This window comes from Biomphalaria glabrata, chromosome 16, assembly GCF_947242115.1.
Source record: "Biomphalaria glabrata chromosome 16, xgBioGlab47.1, whole genome shotgun sequence".
Taxonomy (NCBI): domain Eukaryota; kingdom Metazoa; phylum Mollusca; class Gastropoda; family Planorbidae; genus Biomphalaria; species Biomphalaria glabrata.
In genome coordinates, this window is record NC_074726.1 from 12,484,164 (window position 1) to 12,506,891 (window position 22,728).

Sequence of the window (22,728 nt, forward strand, 5' to 3'; positions counted from 1 at the left end):
TATACATTTTCTCTTTCTTTCCCCAGTCGATCTGCAATCAATACATTTTCTCTTTCTTTCCCCAGCCGATATCCTATCTATACATTTTCTCTTTCTTTCCCCAGCCGATCTCCAATCTATACATTTTCTCTTTCTTTCCCCAGCCGATCTCCAATCTATACATTTTCTCTTTCTTTCCCCAGTCGATCTGCAATCAATACATTTTCTCTTTCTTTCCCCAGCCGATCTCCAATCTATACATTTTCTCTTTCTTTCCCCAGCCGATCTCCAATCTATAAATTTTCTCTTTCTTTCCCCAGCCTGTCTCCAATCTATACATTTTCTCTTGCTTTCCCCAGCCGATCTCCAATCTATACATTTTCTCTTTCTTTCCCCAGCCGATCTCCAATCAATACATTTTCTCTTTCTTTACTTAAGCCCATCTCCAATCAATACATTTTCTCTTTCTTTCCCCAGCCTGTCTCCAATCTATACATTTTCTCTTTCTTTCCCCAGCCTGTCTCCAATCTATACATTTTCTCTTTCTTTCCCCAGCCTGTCTCCAATCTATACATTTTCTCTTTCTTTCCCCAGCCTGTCTCCAATCTATTTATTTTCTCTTTCTTTCCCCAGCCGATCTCCAATCTATACATTTTCTCTTTCTTTCCCCAGCCGATCTCCAATCTATACATTTTCTCTTTCTTTCCCCAGCCTATCTCCAATCTATACATTTTCTCTTTCTTTCCCCAGCCGATCTCCAATCTATACATTTTCTCTTTCTTTCCCCAGCCTGTCTCCAATCTATACATTTTCTCTTTCTTTCCCCAGCCGATCTCCAATCTATACATTTTCTCTTTCTTTACTTAAGCACATCTCCAATCTATACATTTTCTCTTTCTTTCCCCAGCCGATCTCCAATCTATACATTTTCTCTTTCTTTCCCCAGCCTGTCTCCAATCTATACATTTTCTCTTTCTTTCCCCAGCCGATCTCCAATCTATACATTTTCTCTTTCTTTACTTAAGCCCATCTCCAATCAATACATTTTCTCTTTCTTTTCTTAGCCGATCTGCAATCAATACATTTTCTCTTTCTTTCCCCAGCCGATCTCCAATCAATACATTTTCTCTTTCTTTACTTAAGCCCATCTCCAATCAATACATTTTCTCTTTCTTTCCCCAGCCGATCTCCAATCTATACATTTTCTCTTTCTTTCCCCAGCCGATCTCCAATCTATACATTTTCTCTTTCTTTCACCAGCCTGTCTCCAATCTATACATTTTCTCTTTCTTTCCCCAGCCGATCTCCAATCTATACATTTTCTCTTTCTTTACTTAAGCCCATCTCCAATCAATACATTTTCTCTTTCTTTTCCCAGCCGATCTGCAATCAATACATTTTCTTTTTCTTTCCCCAGCCGATCTCCAATCAATACATTTTCTCTTTCTTTACTTAAGCCCATCTCCAATCAATACATTTTCTCTTTCTTTCCCCAGCCGATCTCCAATCTATACATTTTCTCTTTCTTTCCCAAGCCTGTCTCCAATCAATACATTTTCTCTTTCTTTCCCCAGTCGATCTGCAATCAATACATTTTCTATTTCTTTCCCCAGCCGATCTCCAATCTATACATTTTCTCTTTCTTTACTTAAGCCCATCTCCAATCAATACATTTTCTCTTTCTTTCCCCTGCCGATCTCCAATCTATAAATTTTCTCTTTCTTTCCCCAGCCTGTCTGCAATCTATACATTTTCTCTTGCTTTCCCCAGCCGATCTCCAATCTATACATTTTCTCTTTCTTTCCTCAGCCGATCTCCAATTTATACATTTTCTCTTTCTTTCCCCAGCCTGTCTCCAATCTATACATTTTCTCTTTCTTTCCCCAGCCGATCTCCAATCAATACATTTTCTCTTTCTTTACTTAAGCCCATCTCCAATCAATACATTTTCTCTTTCTTTCCCCAGCCGATCTCCAATCTATACATTTTCTCTTTCTTTACCAAGCCTGTCTCCAATCTATACATTTTCTCTTTCTTTTCCCAGCCTGTCTCCAATCTATACATTTTCTCTTTCTTTCCCAAGCCTGTCTCCAATCTATACATTTTCTCTTTCTTTCCCCAGCCGATCTCCAATCTATACATTTTCTCTTTCTTTCCCCAGTCGATCTGCAATCTATACATTTTCTCTTTCTTTCCCCAGCCTGTCTCCAATCTATACATTTTCTCTTTCTTTCCTCAGCCTGTCTCCAATCTATACATTTTCTCTTTCTTTACTTAAGCACATCTCCAATCTATACATTTTCTCTTTCTTTCCCCAGCCGATCTGCAATCAATACATTTTCTCTTTCTTTTTCCAGCCGATCTCCAATCAATACATTTTCTCTTTCTTTACTTAAGCCCATCTCCAATCAATACATTTTCTCTTTCTTTCCCCAGCCTGTCTCCAATCTATACATTTTCTCTTTCTTTCCCAAGCCTGTCTCCAATCTATACATTTTCTCTTTCTTTCCCCAGTCGATCTGCAATCAATACATTTTCTATTTCTTTCCTCAGCTGATCTCCAATCTATACATTTTCTCTTTCTTTACTTAAGCCCATCTCCAATCTATACATTTTCTCTTTCTTTCCCCAGCCTGTCTCCAATCTATACATTTTCTCTTTCTTTCCCCAGCCTTTCTCCAATCTATACATTTTCTCTTTCTTTCCCCAGCCGATCTCCAATCTATACATTTTCTCTTTCTTTCCCCAGCCTGTCTCCAATCTATACATTTTCTCTTTCTTTCCCCAGCCTGTCTCCAATCTATACATTTTCTCTTTCTTTTTCCCAGCCTGTCTCCAATCTATACATTTTCTCTTTCTTTCTCCAACCTGTCTCCAATCTATACATTTTCTCTTTCTTTCCCCAGCCTGTCTCCAATCTATACATTTTCTCTTTCTTTCCCCAGTCGATCTGCAATCAATACATTTTCTCTTTCTTTCCCCAGCTGATCTCCAATCTATACATTTTCTCTTTCTTTCCCCAGCCTGTCTCCAATCTATACATTTTCTCTTTCTTTCCCCAGTCGATCTGCAATCAATACATTTTCTTTTTCTTTGCCCAGCCAATCTCCAATCTATACATTTTCTCTTTCTTTCCCCAGCCTGTCTCCAATCTATACATTTTCTCTTTCTTTCTCCAGCCTGTCTCCAATCTATACATTTTCTTTTTCTTTCCCCAGCCTGTCTCCAATCTATACATTTTCTCTTTCTTTCCCCAGCCTGTCTTCAATCTATACATTTTCTCTTTCTTTCCCCAGCCGATCTCCAATCTATACATTTTCTCTTTCTTTCCCCAGCCTGTCTCCAATCTATACATTTTCTCTTTCTTTCCCCAGCCTGTCTCCAATCTATTTATTTTCTATTTCTTTCCCCAGCCGATCTCCAATCTATACATTTTCTCTTTCTTTCCCCAGCCGATCTCCAATCTATACATTTTCTCTTTCTTTCCCCAGCCTATCTCCAATCTATACATTTTCTCTTTCTTTCCCCAGCCGATCTCCAATCTATACATTTTCTCTTTCTTTCCCCAGCCTGTCTCCAATCTATACATTTTCTCTTTCTTTCCTCAGCCGATCTCCAATCTATACATTTTCTCTTTCTTTACTTAAGCCCATCTCCAATCAATACATTTTCTCTTTCTTTTCCCAGCCGATCTGCAATCAATACATTTTCTCTTTCTTTCCCCAGCCGATCTCCAATCAATACATTTTCTCTTTCTTTACTTAAGCCCATCTCCAATCAATAAATTTTCTCTTTCTTTCCCCAGCCGATCTCCAATCTATACATTTTCTCTTTCTTTCCCCAGCCGATCTCCAATCTATACATTTTCTCTTTCTTTCCCCAGCCTGTCTCCAATCTATACATTTTCTCTTTCTTTCCCCAGCCGATCTCCAATCTATACATTTTCTCTTTCTTTACTTAAGCCCATCTCCAATCAATACATTTTCTCTTTCTTTTCCCAGCCGATCTGCAATCAATACATTTTCTCTTTCTTTCCCCAGCCGATCTCCAATCAATACATTTTCTCTTTCTTTACTTAAGCCCATCTCCAATCAATACATTTTCTCTTTCTTTCCCCAGCCGATCTCCAATCTATACATTTTCTCTTTCTTTCCCTAGCCTGTCTCCAATCAATACATTTTCTCTTTCTTTCCCCAGTCGATCTGCAATCAATACATTTTCTATTTCTTTCCCCAGCCGATCTCCAATCTATACATTTTCTCTTTCTTTACTTAAGCCCATCTCCAATCAATACATTTTCTCTTGCTTTCCCCAGCCGATCTCCAATCTATACATTTTCTCTTTCTTTCCCCAGCCGATCTCCAATTTATACATTTTCTCTTTCTTTCCCCATCCTGTCTCTAATCTATACATTTTCTCTTTCTTTCCCCAGCCGATCTCCAATCAATACATTTTCTCTTTCTTTACTTAAGCCCATCTCCAATCAATACATTTTCTCTTTCTTTCCCCAGCCGATCTCCAATCTATACATTTTCTCTTTCTTTCTCAAGCCTGTCTCCAATCTATACATTTTCTCTTTCTTTCCCCAGCCTGTCTCCAATCTATACATTTTCTCTTTCTTTCCCCAGCCTGTCTCCAATCTATACATTTTCTCTTTCTTTCCCCAGCCGATTTCCAATCTATACATTTTCTCTTTCTTTCCCCAGTCGATCTGCAATCTATACATTTTCTCTTTCTTTCCCCAGCCTGTCTCCAATCTATACATTTTCTCTTTCTTTCCTCAGCCTGTCTCCAATCTATACATTTTCTCTTTCTTTCCCCAGTCGATCTCCAATCTATACATTTTCTCTTTCTTTACTTAAGCCCATCTCCAATCAATACATTTTCTCTTTCTTTCCCCAGTCGATCTCCAATCTATACATTTTCTCTTTCTTTACTTAAGCACATCTCCAATCTATACATTTTCTCTTTCTTTCCCCAGCCGATCTGCAATCAATACATTTTCTCTTTCTTTTTCCAGCCGATCTCCAATCAATACATTTTCTCTTTCTTTACTTAAGCCCATCTCCAATCAATACATTTTCTCTTTCTTTCCCCAGCCTGTCTCCAATCTATACATTTTCTCTTTCTTTCCCAAGCCTGTCTCCAATCTATACATTTTCTCTTTCTTTCCCCAGTCGATCTGCAATCAATACATTTTCTATTTCTTTCCTCAGCCGATCTCCAATCTATACATTTTCTCTTTCTTTACTTAAGCCCATCTCCAATCTATACATTTTCTCTTTCTTTCCCCAGCCTGTCTCCAATCTATACATTTTCTTTTTCTTTCCCCAGCCTTTCTCCAATCTATACATTTTCTCTTTCTTTCCCCAGCCGATCTCCAATCTATACATTTTCTCTTTCTTTCCCCAGCCTGTCTCCAATCTATACATTTTCTCTTTCTTTCCCCAGCCTGTCTCCAATCTATACATTTTCTCTTTCTTTTTCCCAGCCTGTCTCCAATCTATACATTTTCTCTTTCTTTCTCCAACCTGTCTCCAATCTATACATTTTCTCTTTCTTTCCCCAGCCTGTCTCCAATCTATACATTTTCTCTTTCTTTCCCCAGTCGATCTGCAATCAATACATTTTCTCTTTCTTTCCCCAGCCGATCTCCAATCTATACATTTTCTCTTTCTTTCCCCAGCCTGTCTCCAATCTATACATTTTCTCTTTCTTTCCCCAGTCGATCTGCAATCAATACATTTTCTTTTTCTTTCCCCAGCCGATCTGCAATCAATACATTTTCTCTTTCTTTCCCCAGCCGATCTCCAATCTATACATTTTCTCTTTCTTTCCCAAGTCTGTCTCCAATCAATACATTTTCTCTTTCTTTCCCAAGCCTGTCTCCAATCTATACATTTTCTCTTTCTTTCCCATGCCTGTCTCCAATCTATACATTTTCTCTTTCTTTCCCCAGTCGATCTCCAATCTATACATTTTCTCTTTCTTTCCCCAGCCTGTCTCCAATCTATACATTTTCTCTTTCTTTCCCCAGCCTGTCTCCAATCTATACATTTTCTCTTTCTTTCCCCAGCCTGTCTCCAATCTATACATTTTCTCTTTCTTTCCCCAGCCTGTCTCCAATCTATACATTTTCTCTTTCTTTCCCCAGCCTGTCTTCAATCTATACATTTTCTCTTTCTTTCCCCAGCCTGTCTCCAATCTTTACATTTTCTCTTTCTTTCCCCAGCCTGTCTCCAATCTATACATTTTCTCTTTCTTTCTCCAACCTGTCTCCAATCTATACATTTTCTCTTTCTTTTCCCAGCCTGTCTCCAATCTATACATTTTCTCTTTCTTTCCCCAGTCGATCTGCAATCAATACATTTTCTCTTTCTTTCCCCAGCCGATCTCCAATCTATACATTTTCTCTTTCTTTCCCCAGCCTGTCTCCAATCTATACATTTTCTCTTTCTTTCCCCAGTCGATCTGCAATCAATACATTTTCTTTTTCTTTCCCCAGCCGATCTGCAATCAATACATTTTCTCTTTCTTTCCCCAGCCGATCTCCAATCTATACATTTTCTCTTTCTTTCCCAAGCCTGTCTCCAATCAATACATTTTCTCTTTCTTTCCCAAGCCTGTCTCCAATCTATACATTTTCTCTTTCTTTCCCATGCCTGTCTCCAATCTATACATTTTCTCTTTCTTTCCCCAGTCGATCTCCAATCTATACATTTTCTCTTTCTTTCCCCAGCCTGTCTCCAATCTATACATTTTCTCTTTCTTTCCCCAGCCTGTCTCCAATCTATACATTTTCTCTTTCTTTCCCCAGCCTGTCTCCAATCTATACATTTTCTCTTTCTTTCCCCAGCCTGTCTCCAATCTATACATTTTCTCTTTCTTTCCCCAGCCTGTCTTCAATCTATACATTTTCTCTTTCTTTCCCCAGCCTGTCTCCAATCTTTACATTTTCTCTTTCTTTCCCCAGCCTGTCTCCAATCTATACATTTTCTCTTTCTTTCCCCAGCCTGTCTTAAATCTAATCATTTTCTCTTTCTTTCCAAAGCCGATATGCAAGCATGTGAAGCCTTTTCTGTGTTGGCGATAGTTTTAGCTCTGATTCTTTGCTCAGTACATGCCATTCAAGCAAATGCCGTAGAAAGCTCTCGGAAAAAGCAAATCAACGTTTTTATAGTGCTCTGCTTTCTGTCAGGTTGACATAGTGCATTTCATTTTCTCTTCATTTATTTTCATGTTAAGAAGTGTCTGAAATGTATAAGTGATGTGAAATAGTGATAAAATGACAAATTTCCTACCGTATCGAAATGCGGATATGAGTCTGCATTCTAAATCACTGGCGTCACTGGTTCATTGATGGTACTTTTAAGGTTGCGCCTGTTTTATTCTTGCACTTACTGATCACTGTGTCTTATCTCTCTTAAGTGCAATACTGCTATCTAAACAGTAAGACTATTATGTTCGACTCTTGGACCTAAGACCAACTCCACAGAGTGTGATGTTAGGTTTTGAGAAGGCAAGTCAAAACGCAGTAAGCACAGTGTTGCAATCAGGCGTGTCGGTTGTGTATTCCATCTTGGTCAAAGTCTCTGGCTTAAGGTACTAGATGATAAAAATGTACGCATGTATGTCAAGATGCTGTTAGCCCTTTCATTTGTTCCACCTGTGATGTAAATACTGCCGTTGGAGAGCTAAGTGTTGAACGGCTAGATGTAGAGCAATTTGTATGACTAGTGGAAGGACAATCATATTGAATTTATTGATTTTGCTTATTCTACTATATTTGCATATTTAATATTTTACGATATCTGAAGTGTTTACTGACGAAAAAAAAATGAAACAAGGTTACAAAGACAGTTTGTGTGGAAACACAAACTTAAAATCGGCCCCCGAAGTGGTCCACCCAGGCAGGCTTCAATATTTTCAGAAAGAACATACAAATGAAATTATATCAAAGACAAATGAGAGATAGGAATGGAGAAAGAAGGTTGACAGATCTTGTGTAGTGCCCTAATGGTGCTGCAGATCAAAGGATAGGTGCAAGTGAATGCAAAGTTAGATGTGAACCTGACCTAATTAGTTCCCCTTTCAGACCTTGTGGTCTATAGGGCAGATGATGTAAAGTTCATCTGCTTTTGTGGCCTACGGTTAACGAGGGTGTCATGTAGCCAGCACAACGACCAACCGCCTTTACTTTTCCCCCAACTAATGTCAGGTACCCATCAGAGTTGGGTAGACTCAGTGGCGCTCAAGAATTCCGAAGTTGAAAATCCCAGTCTTCACCAGGATTCGAACCCGGGACCCTCGGTTCGGAAGCTAAGCGCTTTACCGAGCCTGTCCTGGTCTTTACATAATGTAAATGTTGTTGCTGTTTGGTAGCGCTTGTTTGAATCTGGGAAAATGAAGTTTATAAGATTACTATTCGTTTTAAATTAGGTCTAACTTATAATGCATACTAATTAGCTTTTTCTCTTTAAAAACTGCTTGCATAAATTAGATTTTTCGCTTTCAGGAAAAAAAAAAGTAGCCGTTGCATCAGAACTTTGAATGGTCTAAAATATTGTGATGTCGGATTTTCAATATCTTTTCTAGTTTACGAGATCTAAACGGGACAGACGGACAGACATTTCGCACAAAACTAATAGCGTCTTTTCCCCCTTCGGGGGCCGCTAAAAACACTATGTGTTCAGCGCTATTCTATCGGCGCTATTTTCTTCGCGCTATCTAGTCAGTGCTATTATTTTCGTGCCAATTTGTCAATGCAGAGGCGTTGTGAGCTAAACGAGCGCCTGGAGCAAGAAAATTTATTGGCACCCCTCCGTGTGTGGCGCCCTACCCTTAAGGGTGGCGCCGCGGGCATCTTGCAACCCCTTGCCCTCCCCCACTGTTAAAAAAAAGTAAAAAAAAAAGTTTGGACACCCTGCTCTATAGTGTCGTAGGTCAGAATGCCAAGCAATTTTCTAAGGTAGTGTTTCTAAAACTTTGCACATTTTGAGTAATATCAGGTGGCCGAGCCTCGCTCGGTTAAATAATTTCTTAAGGAAGGTTATATACCAGAAGTCATTTTGGGAATATTTTTGTAAGTACGAAAATGAACGATCAGATAAAGACTACTAATCTAAAGAGTTTCTTTAGTGTTCTGTTAGTTATAAATGTAATTGTACATGGCGATTAAATATAAAGTCTCTTAAGTCCTCCTACAGTATAGACAAACAGCAGCTCACGTCCGTCTTACAGTTTTGCAATTCATTTTTTTTTAGTAAAACTATTGTAGGCCTACTACTATTGGCTTGGAAGAAAGTCTTTGCAGTGTAACTTCTTAGATGGTTACGTTCAGAATTTCATTATGGAATTAGTATATTCATCATGGCTTTAGTACGAATCATCAAGTGACGCAAATCTCTAAGTTATAGGGTAAAACAGGCACTTTGTGACAAAGTAAAATGGCGCATTTTTTCTTAATAGACTTAAATCATTGCATTAGTTTTCTAAAGAAACGTTTCCGTGGGGCACCTCTGTTACTCTGAACGGGATACGTGCCCTACCCAGCCTGACTGTCGGACTATAAGAAGTTCATACTTGGCTTTCGCCATCCATTTATCCCAGTGGTGCTACAGCCCGTGGAGTGATATGGCCTGCTTATACATCCCTCCATTCAGATCTCTCCTGGGCCTTTCGTCACCACGCCCTAACCCCAAGCTTTTTACCGAGGTTTATAGTTAAATCAAAAGAGGCTGCAGCGTACGCAAACTCGTTGACTGCTAGCTAGATATCATGTTCAGTGTGAGCAAGTAAGGCGTAGAGAAGCTATGCTATGACCTTTTCCTTTGTTTTAGTACGGGACAGTAGACACCGAAGCATGAACACATGGTAATAATTCACCAGCAAAATAATAATAATTTTAAGGCTTGTCTTCGAGTCCAAAGATTTATAAGGATTGCAGTTTTCCCGTGGATACGCAGCCCCAATTGTGACCTACATATTTTGCCCTATCCAGGGCAAGCATAACTATTGTCCGCAGGTGGTCGATTAAGATTTTCTTTTGGTCTTTGTATAGAGGGAATTCTTTAAGTCCGACAGTTACGCTGAACAGAGCAGTATCTTGTATGCCAAAGGCAGTCTTTTTTTGGTGAGCTTAAAAAGTGGTCGACGTAACACTGAAACGCTTAAAAGACCAGCTTAGGTGCCAACTTGCCTTAGCTGACAGAGAAGAGAGCACCTGATTGCATGCGGCCTCTGAACAAGACAGCTGGAGGTCAACAGCAAAATAAACAACAAAGTAAAAGGTATCTACACCGCTCTACGCAATTAAAGTGTAAACAATGTATTAAGCACTTAAAACACAATAACTAATCATACATATGCACATTTAATTTCATTACTTTTCTTTCATAGTTCTATAATAAATCAATCTACAATAAGATGGTGCGCAAATGTTTAATTAGATCTATCGATTCTTTAAAACTTGTTCTTAAAAATTGTTTGCAAAGAAATATTTTAGTGTACTGCAGTAATCCTAGTGACGTAAGTAGCGTTTTTCCCGTTTACGGCATGGAAAATTTTCATTTATAAAACATTCTAGCCAAAATTAATCTTTTGATAATGAGGCATTTTCAAACCGATATAACGGTCGACCTCGAGTTTTCCCGATGTGGCCAATGAGTTGAGAATTTTTTCTCACTAATATGCACATACCTTAAAATTTTAAAGAAAATCGTTACAGCCGTTTTCGAAATAAAATTTATATATAAATATATATACAAAAATTGCTCGCTTAAGAGTATAGGATTTAGCGGAGCAACTTGATTATCTTTTTTTAGAGAGCTTAATCACGCGGTGGTCTACTAGTTAATTATTTCAGCAGTTCGTGGAACACCTAATTTGGGAAATACTGTTCTAAGGTAATAATTGATGATATCTGATTTTTTTTTAAAATCTTTATAAAAAGGGTAAAATTACTGACACTTTTTCTTATTTAAGATAAGATTTTTAAAAATATGTTCTCCTAGTTAGCATGATAATAGTAGGCCCTAATAATTGAATAAATGGTATTGCTTGTTATTTTGTTACATATTTTAAAAATCCACACATCTCTAGGCCCTGCCATAAATATAATTTGGGATCTAGAAATATAAACTTTTTTTTTTCTTTTTAACAAAACTGAGCAATGTCACAACTGAGTAATTCAATTATTGAGAGGTTAAATAGACAGGGGATGTAATCTAGACCTACAGTTATACTTTTAGTGCCTGTAAAATGTTTCTTAATGTTATTCTCATTAAAATACACAGTCGCTCCCCCTAGTTGTGTACATTTTAAGTTTGTAAAATTTTTTAAATAATATACTGCTTTAGCTTGATATGTTAATAAATCATTACATTTATTTACGGTTTCATCCGATTGTTACAATAAATTTGTATAAGTTTTGTCGAAAATGAGCCATGTTGAATAAACCGATAAATTAATATTGTTGTTGTGTTTTCGAAGGTTATAGCTCCTAATTGTTTCTGGGTTTATGCTTCCAATCCTTCTGGGGTTTATTTTTGAAATAAATCATTTTGTATTGGTCTTGTGCTAAACAGACATCTGCCATAGTCAGTTGACGTTCCGACGCGCTTGTGACATGAACCCATTCTTTTATACCTGTCCGGTCTTGGTAGCCGCAGGGTTAGTCCTGCATATTGTTGGGATGGCCACACCATCATGGCTAAGAGGAATTGAAAATGAGCGGACTTTGAGCTTCGGTTTGTGGGAATCATGCATCGACAGTGAATGTAAGACCTACCTATCAAAGCAATGTAAGTTGGTGTGACATTAGACGTTAGTGTGACTAGTATTTTCCTTTCGCTCTAGTCATAATATGCCCTATAGCTATTTAAAAACAAATAATTCCTCTATTCAGCTTGGATGGAATGGGGCGAGGTAAAAAAAATATTTCTTTATTTAAAATCTAATATTCATTAGTTGTTAAGAGCAAAATAATCGATCTATAAGCTGCTTTGTAAAGGAGGAATAGTCTTTTTACAAAGCTTATATTAACTCTGTATGGTAAAAAGTTTTTACGCCGTTACATCTGTTTTAATCCTAATGGAACCGTATTTTCATGAAGGCTTTTAGCAGGGGCGGACTGGCTATATGGGCATCCGGCCAAATGCCCAGTGGGCCAGTTTCCTTTGAAGACCTTGTGGTCTATACTGCAAATAATGTAAAGGTCATCTGTTTCAGTGGCCTACGGTTAACAAGGGTGTCCTGTGGCCAGCTTAACTACCAACCGCCTTTACTTTTCAACTTATGTCATGTACCCATTAGAGTTGGGTGGGCTCAATTGCGCTCTAAAATTCCCGAAATTCAAAATCCCAGTCTTCTTCGAGATCCGAACCCAATACTCCAGGTTCGAAAGCCAAGCGCATAATCACTCAGCCACTGCGCCCCCTGTAACCTTGCGAGATGGGCAGTTGAATAATGGAGGATGAAGAGTTGTATTTGTAAATTGAAGTCCACATGCCTGACAAAATAGAGAGGAGTGAAACTGAATTATAAACAATATGTCCGTTGATGGAGGATCCTCTTGGACATGTATAGGTTAATGTATATGGTAGCAGGATTTAGTACACATTAAGAGATTTCCCCATTCTAAGTGTTGTACTTAATCCATTTAGTAATAGCGATTATCAGATTGTTACAAAATCATCTAATAAACTTTTCATATGCTTATATGTAACTACTTTCGATACATTATTAAACTTTACACAATGCTCTTGAGGACAGGTATAAACGGATGCTTATCATGTGGTATATAATTTGTGGGCCGGATTGTATAGAAATGCCCGGGCCGATTTTGACACCCAGTCCGCCCCTGGCTTTTAGTGTCTGTGATCTTAACGTGACAGACAACGGGAAGACATATAAACACCAAACTTCCATGGCACGTGATGTTAGCGTGGAAATGTTTGACGTGACTCTAAAACCTTGCATGACATTGTATTTTTTTTTTAAATGATCCCAAATTTAAAAGTTTTTTTTTTTTACAAGACCTCCTACTAGCTTGCAAACTCTTTATGAGTGGCGGCTGGAAACTGAAAGTAGGACGGATATTTAAAAAAAACAACAGCTCAAACACTTTTTTTTTAGAAATTTGACAGTGTATGTATATTCTGGCAAAAAAAACAACAACAACAACATTAGGCCTACCATACTGCCCACGCAATGGAAATCTGATTTGACCTTTTAAATTTCTCAATAATGCAATGATCTTAAAATTACATTAGTGTGAATATATATGGGGGCATGTTAAGGGCATGTTATGGAGTGTGCGTGTGTGTGTGTGTTTATATGGTGGAAAGAGGTTAGCTATGCAGTGTGAATGATGCAAGATTAGCGGCTCTGTCGTCAGTGGTCTTGGGTAGCACAAACGATTCTAGAACTCCAGACCTAAAAGACGTATTTGTATAATGAGTTAGATCCTATTCAGAATACCATTTTGTATTAGTACTTAAGTCTACTAATAAACATTTATTTCATTTTATCTCAAGTTGAATTTTCTTTATATTGTAACTATATTGTAAAATAATATATATATATATAATGTTTGCAAATAAGTTATTCAAGTTACTAGGTAAATTTAATACGCCTACAACGGTTTAGTTGTCTACCAGCAGTTTTGTGCTACGGGTCAACGTCGTCCACAACAGGGCACTCTAGTGCATAATGAACGTATCTTATTCTAGATACAAGGTAAAGTTAAATTCTCGATTTTTTCGTCCATGGCCAGTGGTAGAATTAGTGATGAGTGAAACAATCACTACAACGCGCTATGATTTGTGAAAAGGAGGGGAGGAGAAGGGGGGTAATTCAAGTTATAACACCACATGTCTAGTACGATTTCTTTCCCTTCTTCAAAATATCAAACAAAATTATTAATTACTAATAGTCAAATAACTGATTGGTTAATTTTAAAGATTGATTCTTGTGTTTTTAGGTAAAAGAAATAATCGTGCAAAATTTCAGCTTAATTAATCCGAGATTGGGTGTGGGAGAATAAACATATTGTAATAACTTAAGGGAAATAACTCAACAAGATATAGATGTTTATTTACATGGGTGAGCACAACATATTTATCAGCTCTGGCTTGGGCGGAAATCTTTCTCTACCTTCTCATGTTGATATCCTTCCAAGTCAAGTCTCTGGCAGTGCGCACCTTCTGCACTAGCTTGAATGGCGGTGTGCATGGCAGGGTTATAACAATCTACAGACTTGTTACTACACAGAGTGAGTTGATATAAACTTTGTAAAAAGTAGGCCTATATGGTTGGGAGGGTAGCGTTATAAAAAGAGCCGTGCCAATTAGATGTAACATATTATTATAAAGTTAAAGTGTTTTTTTTTGGGGGGGGGGGGCAAGAGCGAAGCAGGAAGTAAAAAAGGACCAGCCCAAAAACTATCATAGAGCCTATCATATAATTCATTAGAACTGAAAAGCAGAAGTATAGTCTGATAGTGTAAAGAAGACTGTTTGTTAAGACCAAGAGTGAAAGTGGGGGGGGGGGGGAGAGAAAAGTGATACTCAAATTTAGGGGTAGTCCAAGTTAAAACACGGAGGAGGCCAATGGCAAAATAAACAATATATAGCTTGGAACCAAATCAACGGACGTAGCCGGTAGGTAATGCTAGTATTTTAGAAGTCTCAATTCAAATGCAAACATATAAAAATATCCGATTTTAGTTCAAGTATCATGAAAATCAACTAATAAAATAGGGAAACTGGTTTGTGTGCTGTGAGTATGCTATTTTTACAAATCCTAGAGATAGCATTTACGTCCGGACCTATGAAGTTTTATTGCATTTCTACAAAGTCTGCAATTGTTATTTTGAGTCAAGGCCATTGTAGACGTGTGTAGGGTAACATTATCTCTACCCAAACTGACGAGGCGGAACTTTTTAGAAAAAAAATATTTAAAACCGAGTGGTAAAAAAAAAAAAAGCTGTCAGCGTGTTGTAGACTTGACAGAGACACAATGGAGGTAGAAACGGAGCTAGAACTAAGACACGGATTGTAAAGGTTTAATGTGTGTAGTTCTTGTTTTTTTTTTAAAGCGGCCAACGAAATGGGAATCGCTGTTATTAGTTTTGTGTGGTCTGTCCGTCCGTCCCGTTAAAATTTGCATCTAAGGTCCCAATGGAAAAGGTATCAATGGATCATTTTAAAAAATATTTTACATTTATTAAGTAACTCATGGAATGGAAAGCTGATTCAAATGTTGTTTTTAAAAAAGAATTTTGATACGAACTTCGCTTTAGTTATAAGTAAAACAAACAAACAACGGACTACTTTTATAACGCGCAGTTGTGGTGTATCCTCATGATACACTTGACAACAATCTAAATTAGATGTATAGATTTAGATTTATATGTATTCATTATTTGAACAACATTTGCATCTATAAATTATTAAGGCAATAGCTGATCTTCTGATAGCTCAGGGGTGCAGATTTATTTATTAAGCATACAGTAGTATCACATTAAGAAGCGGATCGAACGCGTGTGTGTACTTTATGTTATCTTAACTTACATAATACAGACGTTACTTCAAAAAAGAAGATGATTACGTCCTACGCGTCATGCATTTAGTCATTCATATTAACCAATGACCTAAATTCTGATAAGTCACTGGTTTTCCTGGCTAGCTCAGGCAACCCATTCCATGCTCTAATAGCACTAGGGAAGAAGGAGCATCTGTACAAATTTGTCCCAGCATATGGAACGAGGAATATACCTTTGTCTTTGTGTCTTTCTGAGTATTTTATTAGATTTTGTTTTTGTATTTGAAGTTTATGGTTCAGTGTTTTATGTATAAAACTAGATTGGACTAGGTCTAGTAATCCTGAACATATTGGTCTAGTAATTTTAAGATTGTACGTGTAAAATAAGATATACGAATTAAGGTCTATATCTAAATTATATGAGTGATCCAAACCTAATTGATGCAACTATGCGCAATATAAGATTTTTAAATCATAGATAAAACAGTTGTAGTAGATCTGGAGTCAATCTGGACCAACAACAATAAATCTGTGCGATTAGAAATATTTTTACCAATGATTTCATTTCAAACTAGTGACTCACACCTCATCAGGCCGACGTGCTAACAACTTAATTGGTGAGGTACTTATGACTAGAGAAGATATTTTTTTTTAATTTCAATTTTATCGGCGACCTATATAAGGTGTTAATTCAGCTTAGAACACATCTTCAGTCAAGTACATTTCTTTTCCTTGTTCGAGATACCAAATGAAATAATTAATTACCAATAGCTCATTAACTGATTGGTTAACTTTTTGTTTTATTGATTCCTGTGTTGTCACTACATTTCAGCGTGATCCGAGATAGGGCGTGGCAGAAATCACGAGGACAAACTTTTTATCCTAGAGGCATACAGAGTTGATAGATCTATAAGCTTTGTGAAATATAGTTTCTGCTACAAGGGAAGGAGGTTAGACGTTGGAATCTACACTGCTGAAAAGTGCACACAAATTATTATATGTCTTATAAAAATACTTGGCTTATCAATCCTTCCGTTTTCTGTACACCGGATACACCAAAGTGACTTGCTATTTATGGATTTTCCTCCATGTATGAAAATGTCTAATCTATACATTTTCTCTTTCTTTCCCCAGCCGATCTGCAAGCATGTGAAGCCTTCTCTGTGTTGGCGATAGTTCCAGCTCTTGCCGCTCTGATTCTTTGCTCAGTACATGCCCTTCAAGCAAATGCTGAAGAAAGCTCTCGGAAAAAGCAAATACACATTGCTATTGCGCTGTGCCTTTTGTCAGGTTAACATAGTGTATTTATATTGGCTTCTTTTGTCCTTATTGTCACTTTAGATAGTATTCAACATCAAACACACACGCACACAAACACACATTCGTCAAAGATTCTTTTATACTTGAATTTAAAAAATGACATAGGTACCTAAAGGAGAGAAAGCGATACGAAAAAAAAATATATCTAAGACTAAGACTGCTTTATTGATCCTTACGGAAATTTGTTGTGATTACAATGACTCTCCTCTCATATAAAGACAACACAACAGAAAAATACTAATGGAACCTTAAGAAAAACGTAAGAAATTGAAAAGAGGAGGATTGTAATTTTAACAAAATAAATAAACAAATGAAACAATGACAAGGACGCAGATGGAAAGATCACTGCGGCAGATCCAGCCTTCGATAATAGGAGGTCCTAGGCGAAGTGAATTCGGTGACCCCAAATGAAATAAAATAGATATATCCAAATCGAAAAATAACTGAAATTATCGTATTAGAGAAAGAGTAAACATAAAGTCCTAGAGCTCTACTATAATTGAGATCTGATCCAAGTTTCGTACTTTTTTTTCTCTAATTTGTTTTTTTAGTCATGTGCGAGGTCCACACCACTTGAAGGCCCTAGGTGGTTGCCAAAGGCCGGCCCTAACTGTGGCCTACTAAATAATAACAAGGAAAAAAAGACAATTCCTCCTCTAAAAGGCAGATTCTGGAACGCAAGAGTGTTTAGTGGAGATTTTTTAAAAAAAGGAGTTCTTTTAACTTCCCTCAAACATGTCCCCCCCCCCCTGCCGAAAAAAAAAAGTTATGTCCAAATGTACAAAGAGTTTATAAAATTCTAGTTTGGTGATAAAGTTCCAGACATGGCAACATTAAAAGACAGTAGCCTAGATTAAGATACTGGATCTAGATATATGTTATAGAAGATTCTAGTTTGATCATAGGCCTACAGATCTAGAGTTAGAAGATTGTGCGCAAAAATGTTCCTGAACGTCTATTTATTTCACTCTCCCATTGAATTTTTTTGTTCAGTTGTTTGTTATTGAAGTACAAGTTAGTGTTGTAAGTAAATGTATAATTGCTTTAGTTATTACCACAATAAAATATAATTATCTAATAGTGCTAAATATATATAGCATCTAATTTTTGTGTAAAGCACATAGACGTCCGGTGGGAATCCTGTATGTACCAGTAATTTACGGCAAGTCACGATTTATATGTGTGGAGTATATTAGGGTATGGGTTGTACGATTTTGTTCTTACTTATTTTGTAACTAATGAATAGGTTCGTTTTTTTTTTCATTCAAAAATTAATTGTGCGAGTATTATTTATTGTTGGCAAGAAAAAATTTGTGGCTCTTTAAAAACTTTTAAATTTTGTAAATTATAATTTTTGGCTCTTTCGAGTGAAAGGGTTGCCGACCCCTGCTCAAGATAAAAATTGCCTTTCGTATTGCGCGGGTTATACAAGTTTACCGAGCAAATGGCAGCTGAGCGGGGTATACTAAGATGCGGGGTTTAAAAATAATTTTTTTACTCATAAATATAAAGAAAACTATGAACATACCGGTGGGTATTTATTCATTATACTACAGATAGTAAGCAACATACTACAGATACGACCGTAGGCTCGTATTTCAGACTCGTGTTGTACTCTGTATTGCTTGTTAGAACAACATCTGGAACACGATAGTGTCTCTAGGGACAGACGTCTGAAGGGCAAACTGTATGTACCAGTAGTTTACGGCAAGACACGATTTTGGTATGTGGAGTATAATAGGGCATGGGTTGTACGATTTTGTTCTTACTTATTTTGTTACTTATGCGAGGTATACGCTTATGCGGGGTAAAAGCTCAAAAATACGGTAAACCTCCAGACCAAATTTAATTTTAGAAGATTATTTTTAGAAAAATGAGAACGGTCTAGCCAGAGTTTACCCCGTGTGGCCAGCTATCTAGTAATTCTTTTCACAAAGATATACATAAAAAGTCAATTTTCTAGGAAAAGCGTTAGAGCCGTTTCTGAGATCTGTGTCCGTGTTTTCGACATCGTGAAAATATTTCAAGCTGATAAGAGGAATTGTAAAAATGATTTGTGCCACAAGCGAAAAGAATTTTGAAATTTGATTCTACAAGTGCTGAAAAAAAAAAAAAAACAAGATAGAAATTATTTCATGGTTGAATTCTTCGCTTATCAATAATCTCGTACTCTGTACACCGGATAAATAAAAAAGCTAGCTATTTTTAGTGGCTCCCGAAAGGGGAATTGCCACTATTATTTTTGTGTGTGGTCAGTCTGCCCGTCCATCCGTCTCGTTTAGATCTCATAAACTAGAAACGATATTGAAAATCGGATATCATGATATTTTAGATCTTTCAAAATTCTGATGCAACAGCTATTTTTTTTAATGAAAGCAAAAAAAAAAATAATTTAAAAATCAACTATACAAACAGTATTTTTTTTTTTTTAAAATACACTGTTTTTACAACTACAACTATTCACAATTAATTGAAAAACAAAAGTACGAATAAAAGATGGCACTGCCGACAAAATAATTATATATCAAATTTTTGAAAAACGTGTAGACAGTTTTAAATTTTTTGTCAAAAATAGTAATACTAATTTTTTATTACTAAATTAAGTGATTTCTGTCATACTATCTCCTTATACTTTAAACAACATGCTTACTTTAAAAAAAAAAGTCTTTACTACTGCAAATATACATGTATCTTCAGCCTGTTTTAATTTTTTATACTTGTTTACCATTCCTCTAGTCTAGGCCTATTTATCATATCTACTAAGTATATTCCATAGACATAAATAAATATAGACTGGCCGATTAAAGAGTTTTATGAAACGAAAATTTTTGACTTCCATTTTTATGTACTTTATTATACAGCATTTATGAGCAGTATAAAAGTTAAGTATTCATGTCTATTTCAGCCACACACCTATATATATTGTAAATAAGGAGGCAGTGTAGTTTTGTTTAATCTCTAAGAATGAAGATCATGCAATTTTTCATAATTCGGAAATCCGAATACAATAGATATACATGTTTTCAAGCTACATGAAGTTACTTCCTTCGGCCAGTCTATATGTATTGATGTCTATGATCTATTCATAATGGAATTACTCACAGTACTCTGCTCTTTGTTTACATCGTTATCTCTCCAATCCAGTCACACGTTTATTAAGCAATCAAAGGCAGCCACTATCCAGGCTCTCTGCAAACTGCGCCATACACCACCAACTTAAAGAACTTGACAAGTCAGGGCTCCAAAATAACGTAAAGGTTTAATGTCCATAAATAACAGCCAATACTGTACAATTCTACTTGAAAAAGATAAGTGTCTGGATCTTCCTTTTCTTCCACAATGTCTTCCCGGAGGCGTGCTTCTAAGGTTTCCTTACTTCCACTCGTCTTCAGCCCTCGATCACGTAGCTCTCGCTTCAGTTCTTTCACTTCGAGTTCGTACAGCAGTTTCAGACGAGCCATAGTAGATCCGTCCCAATCCGATTCGATCCGAGCCCACTTCTGACACCAGTGTTACGAATCTCACTATCCAGGCTCTCTGCAAACTGCGCCATACACCACCAACTTAAAGAACTTGACAAGTCAGGGCTCCAAAATAACGTAAAGGTTTAATGTCCATAAATAACAGCCAATACTGTACAATTGGCAGCACGTAGAACAGTACAAATAGCTCTGCTATAACAAATATCTCTCCGATAACACCGTTCCGCCGTATCAAGTCTTGCACTGGCCTCTCCGTCTCGTTCCGGGCTTGCACTGGGTTCAACAGTTCGGGACTGACTTCACACACTTGGGCTCGTTGTGTCGGACTCGATCACAGACCAAGATCAAGACGCCGTTCGTCTCAACTGTACTTGACAGTACTCCGCACTGAACCGTCGTAATGCTCCGTACAGAACCACACCGTTGAACTGTGCTGTAGTCGACCGTGTTCTGAACTCCTGTCGTGAACCCCCTTTCTGAACCGTCTTGACTGCGACACCTCCGCTCTTTATATAGGGTCCCTACTGGCCTTCTAGAACCGGACAGAACGCCGCTCGACGTTTCTTGGTGGTCAGATGACTACAACTCTCGTGACGCTAATGAGCTCTGTTCACGACGGCGATTCTTCCCGAACCCTCTTGTTGACACTCGTTTCGGCCGATCTTCGTAACTCGTCACGGTTGACCGCTCGTCTAGCGCTGACCTGGGGCGATTTGCGTCGGCTGACTACAGTCACACCACTACCCCCATCTGTGCCACCACCAGGTTTATAACAATATCTATTTATCTATCTATCTATCTATCTATCTATCTATCTATCTATCTATCTATCTATCTATCTATATTCTATTTAGTATTATAAGGAGGGTGTATGTTAGTTTGCTTTTGATGGAAATCAACACTATCTGACCAATATTTATAAAAACTTGGCATATTATATGTTCTTTCAATAACGGCAGGGAAAAACTTATTTTGATATAATGCGGTGTAGGTAGGAATGATGCCATTATTTAATTGCATCCGGTGACGACAACTCTAGTGTATATTTCTTTTTACTTAATTAGCATATTAACATTATAGAAACATTTATAATTTTAAGATTTACTAATATAATAATATATTTTGATTCTTTTGGCAGGAATAGCTGTCTTGATTTGTATCTTTGTCTGGAGATTTTCATGTGTAGATGTATATGGTATCTCGGATTTCCTTGGCTACTCCTTTTACTTAAGTCTTGTTGGAGGAATTTTGATGTTTGCAAGCTGTGGCATGTTAGAGGCCTACAAACGACACGCGTTCCCTGTACAATATACAGTTCTCTCTTGATCTCTTGAGACTCTGGACGTGGTTTTAGGACATTTTAATTTGTTTGCTATAACTTCTGTAATGTTTTGTTATTATTGTTATTATTATAATCCTATAATCTTAATTCTTGTATCTTATATATATATATATATACTAGACATATGTGACCCGCGGGTCTTTATTTGCGCATTACTGTCGATATAGTCACTGAGAGTGTTTTGTAAACAATTAAACGAAATAATAATGTAATAAGTAAAGCGAATGTGTCAATGTAAAAATAGTGTGAATGAAGCTATGAAATCAGAATAGCTAATAGGCTTCAATCCATTTTTTTAAATTAAAACATTTGCTTGTTTATTTGATCAAAATATGAAGTGAATGGACTTTAATTAAGAATTAAGATCAATATGTTTATGTGTTAAAGTATAAAACTATCTGTGCGAAGAGAAGTTTTATCATCTTTGTGTTGAATTAGAGTTTTAGATCTAGGGATGGGATTATAAAGTAAACAATTAAACGAAATAATTTTTAGTACGCGATTCATGAATGAATATAGATCTAGGCTTTTAACTCGGCTGCGCAGCTTTCGTAAACGAATGTAGCTTTAGAAAACCAAATTTGAATGTTTATTTGATCAAAATATGAAATGAATGGACTTTAATTAATATATGTTAATGTATTAAAGTATAAAACTATCTGTGAGAAGAGAAGTTTTATCATCTTAGAGTTGAATTAGAGTTTTAGATCTAGGGATGGGATTATAAAGTAAACAATTAAACGAATTAATATTTAGTACGTGATTCATTACGGTAGGCTATTGTCTAATGAAAGAATGTTCGTCAGGAAATCTGTAGTCACAGATATAAGGAACTAATTTATGTAAAAAATGCTTTTGAAACACAAAATCGAAGGTTAATTTTATTATATAATGAAATCAATGGATCTTCTTTTGTCTTTTCATGTGTCAAAGTAAAAAACTATCTGCGCAAAGTGTATTTCTTAAAATTAGATCTAGGTCTAAATCCTTTCTATCTTTTCTCATGTCAACATTGTAGACATGGCCTAGATCCATAAAATACTATAGCTGTAATAGAGTCGG

The 22,728-nt window shown here is 36.8% G+C and overlaps 1 protein-coding gene across 1 annotated transcript; it reads left to right on the forward strand.

The window, feature by feature from the left end:
- The first annotated feature begins 11,548 nt into the window (after positions 1 to 11,548).
- LOC129923488 (uncharacterized) lies at positions 11,549 to 21,753 on the forward strand. Its single transcript, XM_056014693.1, has 3 exons — positions 11,549 to 11,780; positions 16,657 to 16,812; positions 21,463 to 21,753. The coding sequence occupies exons 1-3, from the start codon at positions 11,606 to 11,608 to the stop codon at positions 21,648 to 21,650; spliced, it is 519 nt and encodes a 172-aa protein (XP_055870668.1). The 5' UTR covers positions 11,549 to 11,605; the 3' UTR covers positions 21,651 to 21,753.
- The last annotated feature ends 975 nt before the right edge of the window (positions 21,754 to 22,728 follow it).

Bases quoted from the DNA above. Each gene is read 5' to 3' on its own strand.
- LOC129923488 (XM_056014693.1), top strand. From the start codon at position 11,606: ATGAACCCATTCTTTTATACCTGTCCGGTCTTGGTAGCCGCAGGGTTA. The intron at 11,781-16,656 runs GTAAGTTGGTGT...TTCTTTCCCCAG, and splicing joins GACCTACCTATCAAAGCAAT to CCGATCTGCAAGCATGTGAA. The intron at 16,813-21,462 runs GTTAACATAGTG...TTCTTTTGGCAG, and splicing joins TGCGCTGTGCCTTTTGTCAG to GAATAGCTGTCTTGATTTGT.